Below are 8,290 nucleotides of genomic sequence, written 5' to 3'. Positions count from 1 at the left end.
AGCCTAAGACGATGTTGATTTAAGACTTTTATTCTTCATTGAAAAGGAAGAGAATGAGTTTTAGTTACTTAGAGATGAAGGGTTTAGGCTAGGGGTTGGTATATCTATTTGGTCATTACCTTTAATAAAGATAATAGTAGTTGGCTCTCAAATGGTTCTTTCACTTTACTTACTATATTTTACACAATAGAAATAAATAGAAATATTTTTTATAACTTAAACATGAAATGCAGTATTGACACAAAGTGCTTTTTTTTTGTTAATCTCAGGGATCTCAACAATCCACTATTGTTGTAACTCTTGATGAAGAACCTAGCCGCGATCCCGTAGTGGAGTGAGATCGCAGTACATGTTTCGATTGATCATAATTATTCTGTTTATAAATAACCATTTCCCTTCTATTTAGTATTCTCAGCATTATTTTAAAATACGTATTATATAATGACGATGTTCGTTAAATTTCACAGTTGATGTTATCTTTTTTCGCATTACAGCTGAAATCTTTCCACGCCCATAAATTTACTTTCTTGATTTCCTTACAACTGCGCATTTCGTTTCTGAAATGAAAATAAATCGAGAGGTTATCATTTAATCGCTACATAGACTATAAAGAACCCGATTACAAGAACTCGTTTAATTTTTTTTTGCTTTTTATATATAATGTGGAATTGAATTCATTGTATGAAACCTTTTAAGAACATACCCTTTTCCAGCTAAAAAGAAGGCGTACGGTTGTATTTCCGTCACCGTATCGCCAACAGCGCACATGAACTGCGCAATTGAAGCTTTCCGAATCTCTAGAAGTTGGTCTGGGAAAAAATGTTAGCTTAATACATGTATTCTGTTCACATTTACATGTAATTAGTATGTACAATTGTATATATTCATAAAATAAAAACGAAGTTTGTAGTTTTGTGTCAAATATTGACTAACCTAGCGTGAATGCGTTGGGACGATTTGGTCTCTCATACCAATGTCGATCTGAAACCATCGTCCTGAGCATCTGCTCCACCACGACGCAGTACATTGTGACTGGTACGGACCCACCCTTGACAAGCTTTTCTGCCCAAATACCTGCCATCAAGTCGATGTCCTCCACACTCTGATACTTTTCCTTCAGCAAATCTATTCTCTGTATGAGTATAAATCGATATGTTTAATTCTTAAACTGTGAATAATACTATTTTGAAGACAAGTTTAAATAATGCTAAAAATTAATCACTTACCTCAGGGTCTATGACATCAAGCAAGTCTTTAAATGTGGTGTACCTCTTTCCGGAGCACAGTTGTCTGTATTTTATGTATGGCGCGAATCCAAAGTATCGGTTCTTAGTTAAGTCTGATGTTGCAAGATCTGCTGAGAGTTGATGAGGACCTAGCCCGGTTTCTGCAACCTGATAAAATATACGACTATATATAATTGAATTCTTTCAAGTCTAATTGTATCGTTATAATAAGATGCCTCTAGTTTTTTGTTTCTACTTTATTCTCATTTCAATTTTTGTCATGATGAGATTTTAATTGTACTATAGTTACAATTAAAATGTAATCGTGTTAAATAAAAAAAAAAAGTTAATCGCATTCATCTCCGTCTCTGGATCTTTACGTAATTAAAAAATATACTAACGTCTGGATCGATAACGTAGTCAACTTTTGCTGCCGGTTGTCTAAAAGCACCTTGAGTAATATACTCCAAGGTATCGACTAAGTATCCTGTTCGAAGAGTCATATTAACGATTCTGTCTTCTCTCAAATAATTGCCTTTAGCGTCGTACATCCTGTAATTAAGACTAATTTGTTTCCAAAAAGAAAGATATTTCTAACTAAATTTGGTGGAAAAAAAGACAAAATTAAAACTGGTTACATGCGAAACTGCGATGCAAGCTGTGATAATGTTTATTTTATTTTCGTTACATTAATTATAAAAGCTATGATACCACTACTAAGTCAATATTTAAATTTTGACCGATCTGGTGTAATAGTGGTGAAAGCTGAAATAACAGTGGAAATTTGTAAATGTACCAAAAATTATTTCTGGTATTATTGTTAATTTGTCCTTACAGGTATTCCAACTATACTTTGAAGAGAACTGAATTTGGTAACGATAATACTCTCGATTCGAACGGAAATTATTATCCAACAAAGTGAAGTCAGTAAAATAAAATTTTGCAATAAGTTTCCATCTAGCTTTAATTTCGGTTCAGCTTAATCACAGAAACTTACTTTAACTTTCCTTCCTGGATCGTATGCGACCATCGTTGTACAGCAGGAAATTCTAAGGATATTTGTGGTAGAATATTTTCGTTATACAAATCTCTAAATCCCTTATGAGGTGAAATAACACCTTCCCTTACTAGATTATCGAAACCTGAGAATGAAGATAAAGCCTATGATGTCATTGTATTTTACTAAAATAACATTTAACATGACCGTGTTTGCAATACAAAGAAATTAAAACAAATAATTCAGTACGTACCCATTAAAGCAGGTGACATTTCGTAATAGTAAATTTGCATAGTAATAGCAATTACTATATCTCTAGTGGTGAAGAATAGTCTATCATCATCCCAACAAGGATTCAATTCAGACAATATAGATGCGATTCGGTTATGGAAACGCCACGTCCAGATCACGAAAAGGTTTGGTCCTAAAACACTGTTGGCACCCGCGTCCGCTACATTGAGAAAACAAGAGCCGAAACTGTATTCAATTTGATTTTTCCTCTTGATATAATTATGTAATGAATAAAAATATGAAGGTAAATAATGTAGATGTAAATATGTTATGTTTTTGATAATGACAGTATAATTGTAAAGGCATAATAATTGCATTGTATTTTTGCAATTGTATTATCATAGATATTCTTTATACACTTAAACTAGAAATAGGTACTCACGTGTATCGTGACATCTTTTTTCATGCGGTTTTTGATTCAACAGACACAAATTTACTGGTGTTTTTGTGCTTGGTGGCCAAAGTTTACCGTTTTCTTCTTCAAATTTAAGCATTCCCTTTTCAAGTAGTCTCACCTTCGAATTTGCTACTTTCAACGACATGCCATATACTTGTGATAGGTCAAAAAGTGGTGTTGATGTCACTATCTAAAAATAATTTTACAAAAAAGGTAATCCGCTGATAACACCGCCTTTGTGCACATTTCTTCATTTGTAATATTTGTTGTATTGTAATATTCCTTGTGATAAAATATGCTAAAACTTTTGATTTATAATAAAGATAATAAAAATACTTGAAAAGAAATATAGGTTGTCTCCAATGGCGGGTCCAGTCAGTCAATATTTAGAGCTCGAAGATGTAAAACTTCCTTACAAAGCAAGCGGACTGAAGCAACACTGCATTTTAACCTATCCTTGATTCAACAGTCAAGCTAGATTATCTTTAGGTGTTACTAGAAACTCTTCGCTAATAGGCATTTGAGATTGAAGAACCAAAAATTGGAAAAGTCCACTTTCATATGTGAATAATGTTGTGAGGAAGGTAAGAATGTTGACTTAACTTTTCTCTTTTCACCTTTATGAAGTAATCAAAATCTGGAACTGAATGTTCAAAGATAATTTTCAAATGCGTTGATTGGTCTAATACCACTCTTCCAGGTTTATTGGCTGCAAAAAGCCTGCTGGTGTCAAAATACCGAGTCCACAATATTTAAATAGACCCAAGAAGAGCAAGTTATTGGCGAGTAGTTCTAGCACCTTGGTTGTCTATCTGTGATCGCTACTAAAATTATATAAAAATTCTTACTCTTTCAGGGACCGTGTCATTTTTCAAACATCCTACTGATTGAAAACTCTCAGGTCTGGTGAGATTCATGCATCGTACCGATGAGAATCTGTGCACTGGATCATCATCCGGTATAATATTAGGTATACAACCTTTATCTGTTTTGCCTTTTTCTTGACAGCAGTGTGTTTTCCATCTCACGTAGTTTACTAAAAATTTTAATTAATTTGTAATTTTCTCATTGATATTGTGATACCATATTTAAAGATATTACTGATAAATTGGTTTTTAAAACAAAGGACATACCTGTGTCGTGCACAGACAACACATCCCCGATAACGTAAACCCAGAAGTATGTTAACAGTTGTGTGAATCTTCGGTCTGGTACTCGTCCTTCTGCTAGTATGGTGGTACGAACTGACCTACTGAGAGGCAATGGTTCACCTGACTTTGTCTTTTTGGGCTCAAAACCTGAAAGTATTAGAAGAATACACTATGGAAGAGTAATCGTTTATGAGAGAACCTTTCAAAAGTATTAGTAGATTATTTTGGATCATGCACACCTTACAATACCTTTTAAACTTTACTTTTTTGACAATAATTTAGTATCGTTATTATAGAAGACCATAGTACTCTAGCTCAAAAGTAGCCTAACTTATTTTAACTAAACCTAAAGCCATCAGACTAAATATAAATATTTAACTGTTCTTAATATAAAAAAGTTAGTACCCTTATCGTACTCCGCTGGTAAAAGTCTGTATTGAGGTGTATGTGGAGCGCCTCTGTTGGGATATTTGAGGTTGTTACAAGTTCCATCCAATCTTCTTCCTTCAAATGGATTACATGGTAACACTTCGTTGATGCACCAACTACATGGAAAAATCATAAAGTCAAATAATTTACAAACACTATATCAGCCATTGCAGTCCACTGTTGGACATAGACTTCCACAATTTTGCGCCAAAAATGGCGTGAGCTCATGTATTTTGCCCATAGTCATCACGCTAGGCAGGCGGGTTAGTGACCGCAGGGCTGGTTTTTTTGCACCAAAGACGCTGCGCTACGCTCCTACTTCATGCATACAAAGAAATACGAGGAGACTTTTCCCAACCACAACATCTTCAAAGTTTGTCTGTCATATTTAAAACAAAAAGTATGAAATTTTATTTTTAGGATTATAATAACTATTCCAGTATTTGTGGAAATTTCGGAGGTTGAAACAGGGCATCAGATTGTTTTACTGAAATCACCTAAAATAGCCCGGGTAGTTATTTGAGAAACGTGTTTTTCGCATGGACAATTCTACGTCGCCTACTGGAGAGCCAGCTCTGTGAATCGACTGATGGTTCTAACGCACGAAAGTCGAAAAATAAGTGTTGTATACACGTACTAAATGAATGAAATATTTACATATTATTTATATATTTATTTATTTTTTTTTTTTTTAATTTATATATATATTTATTTATTTTTTTTAGTTATTATTGATTGATAAATTAGAATCGCATAGCTAATGAAGTTGTTAATAGAAGAAAAGATCTAAGAAAAGATTTTTGAAATTGTTTTTTGTGGAGAAGAAATTGGAATAAATAAGTGATGATTGGAATGAATAAGTTTTATCCTTTAATTTTAAAGTAGCTTCTTTGTTACTTTATGTTTATATGTTTTGAAAGACAAAGTTATTGTAGCAAGTTGTATAATAATTATGATACAAATAAACTATTATTATAAATATATTTTACCCTATCAATAGTATAATTTCTTGTAGTTATACAAATGTCAAATAATAGTCAAAACAACATTGTTCTTTTTTTTCAAAAATTTAAATAAAAGGTAGGACAAGTTATCTCAGTGTTTGATTTAATAAGATTGTATAACTAATTACTTAAGCAGAAAATATTTATAATATTTCATTTTATTTTTTCTCATCTACATAAAGTTAAGTGAATTGATGTGGTTAATATTGTCTGCAATCGGATATTACTCATAGGCGGTATTTGCAATTCCTTGTAAAGGTCAAGTACATTTAATTGGTTTAATCAGTAATTTTTTACAAAAAAGCATTTTTTATTCGACATAATAATGATATTTCTTGATATTGATTTAATTTTTAATGATCTCTTGAATGTGTTGTGAGTAAAATCATAATGTAGTCTCTCACGAACTATAATAATAATAATAATTTTTTTCCGGAGCAGGTTTTTGTCTTGTAAATCCTACACCATCGAGGTAAATTAAATTGAATTGGAAACATTTTTTTAAGAGAAATAAATGTTTTAAAAAAAGTCTGATTGAACTTTTTTTTTCAGATGAACCGTTTTCTCATAACGACGCCTTCAAAATTGATATGATTTCACACAGATTTTTAACTTTGTAATTTTAAATTCACTTAAAAATCAGTATTCGGAAAAAATCCAATAGAGGTTCTTGAAGGTAATTTAATCCCCTACAAAAAAGTATTTTAACATTTTTAGCTAATTTCACTATTTGAAAATTATTCATTCATTCAACACAAGAATATCATTTTGATTTCAACTTCAACTTTTAATTATTTATATGATGGACGGGTGGATTACTTTTTACACCACCAGCCAATTCTGTTATCTTATACTATATGTGTTATACATTTTAAATAGGTACAAATAAATAAAATTGTAGTGTCTGTTTGTAATATTAAAATAAGCACTTTTTACTCAATGCATATGGATGGTATACACGATACATATACCAAAATAATATTGTTTACAATTTTTGTCTGTCTGTCTGTCTGTTTGTTCCGGCTAAACTCGGAAACGGCAGGACTGATTTTTACGAGACTTTCACTGGCAGATAGCTGATGTAATAAGGAGTTACATAAGCTACTTTTATTGAAGAAATTTATTTATTTTATAACTCTGCGAAATGAACAATAACTTTTTTGTTAAATCCACGCGGACGAAGTCGCCGGCACAGCTAGTTTGTAATAAAAACTTCCAGTAAAGTGTTAAATAAATAAAAATAATCATTATAACATTATCAATAGGTACTTACAATGTAGTATTCTTTTTTAAATGTACTTTAACGTCTTCATTACTTAAAATATTACCAGAGTAAGATTCGTAAAACACCGACTGCGCGCACGCACACGACACGATACTCAATAACAAAAAATTAAACATTTTTCATAATAATTTAATAATAAATAATAACGTCAGTGGTAGTACTTCGAATGTACCACCAACAGGTAAATTGACGAACTAACCAGAAAGACGCCGTTTCTTCTTATTTAAACGAAATGAATTTAATTCTCAAGGTCTCTTAAAGAAATAATGATAAAAAAAAAATTCAAGGGATTATTAATTCAAAGCGCAATTAAATAAAATAAAAAACACACTGACTAATATAATATGAAACAATAAAAACCTGGGAAGTTATTACATCTATTTATATGTAAATACTAGCAACCCGCCCCGGCTTTGCACGGGTGCAATGCTGATACTAAATATACTACAGAATATCTTTATTTATAGCATGAAGCTAGCTTATAGCATGGTTATTAACATGATAACAACAACATTCAAATATGCGTCGTTAGATTACACGTTGTTACAGAATGCGTTGATAAAATAAAGGTTCACTGCTCGTTCCCTGTAGGTGATAGCGTGATAATATGTAGTTTATATGTTGACCCGACTTCTTAATAATATTCGTGCCAAATTTGAAGTAAATCCATGCAGTACTTTTTGGGTTTATCCCGGACATACATACAGACATACAGACAAACAGACAAAAATTCTAAAAACTATATTTTTGGCTTCGGTATCGCATGTAGATCACACCCCAAGTATTCTTTTAAAAAAAATATTCAATTTGCAGACTGACTGACTTTGACTTTCCTACCATTTTATTATATGTATAGATAGATTATAAATAAAAATAAATCACCGAAATGTGGGTTGTTATTGGACAAAGTTTGTATAAAAAGAAAATTAAGACAATATAATATAATAAATATATAATATATCGCTTCATCGCTATCACTTCAGCTTGTAATATCCCATTGCTGGGAACAGAACTCTTTCACCACGTAGAGCTTAATCCACCACGCTGCTCCAACGCGGATATATTCCCTACTATGAATAACGATCGATATCAGTTGTGCATGATAACAACCGGGACTGACGGCTTAACGTGCTCTCCAAGGCACGGTGGGGAGACCCACAAGGACTGACACAACACACCCAGACCACGACAAACATCTGTATGGCTAAACACAAATATTTGTCATGTGCGGGGATCGAACCCGCAACCGCCAGCGCAACAGGCACAAACCAGTGCTGTAATCGTTGCGCCAACGCGTCTTATTCACGTATATAATTTCAAAAATTAGGCAGTATGAAGTTAACCGGATCTGCTAGTTTCTAATAAAATATTAGAACCACTACCTACTTGGTTGTAAATTGTAATGTGTGCTTAACATAAAGAAGCTTAAGCTTTTTATTTATATATTTTATTATTTTTTCTTTCTATGATCTGCAGGTCTTCCACCAACCCATTCTCTCTCTTACATGGT

The 8,290-nt window shown here is 32.4% G+C and overlaps 1 protein-coding gene across 1 annotated transcript; it reads right to left on the bottom strand.

The window, feature by feature from the left end:
- Positions 1–376: 376 nt before the first annotated feature.
- Positions 377–6,896, bottom strand: LOC123654475 (peroxidase-like). The gene is made up of 12 exons (XM_045590374.1): positions 6,769–6,896; positions 4,468–4,607; positions 4,045–4,209; positions 3,760–3,947; positions 2,897–3,101; positions 2,477–2,674; positions 2,224–2,368; positions 1,628–1,778; positions 1,227–1,394; positions 934–1,132; positions 704–809; positions 377–557 (listed from the first exon to the last, which is right to left on the bottom strand). The coding sequence occupies exons 1-12, from the start codon at positions 6,894–6,896 to the stop codon at positions 455–457; spliced, it is 1,896 nt and encodes a 631-aa protein (XP_045446330.1). The 3' UTR covers positions 377–454.
- Positions 6,897–8,290: the final 1,394 nt, after the last annotated feature.

The sequence above is a fragment of the Melitaea cinxia genome, chromosome 6, assembly GCF_905220565.1.
Source record: "Melitaea cinxia chromosome 6, ilMelCinx1.1, whole genome shotgun sequence".
In the NCBI taxonomy this organism is placed as follows: Eukaryota; Metazoa; Arthropoda; class Insecta; order Lepidoptera; family Nymphalidae; genus Melitaea; species Melitaea cinxia.
The sequence above is the reverse complement of the archived record's forward strand: the minus strand, read 5'-3'. Positions and strand labels throughout refer to the sequence as shown.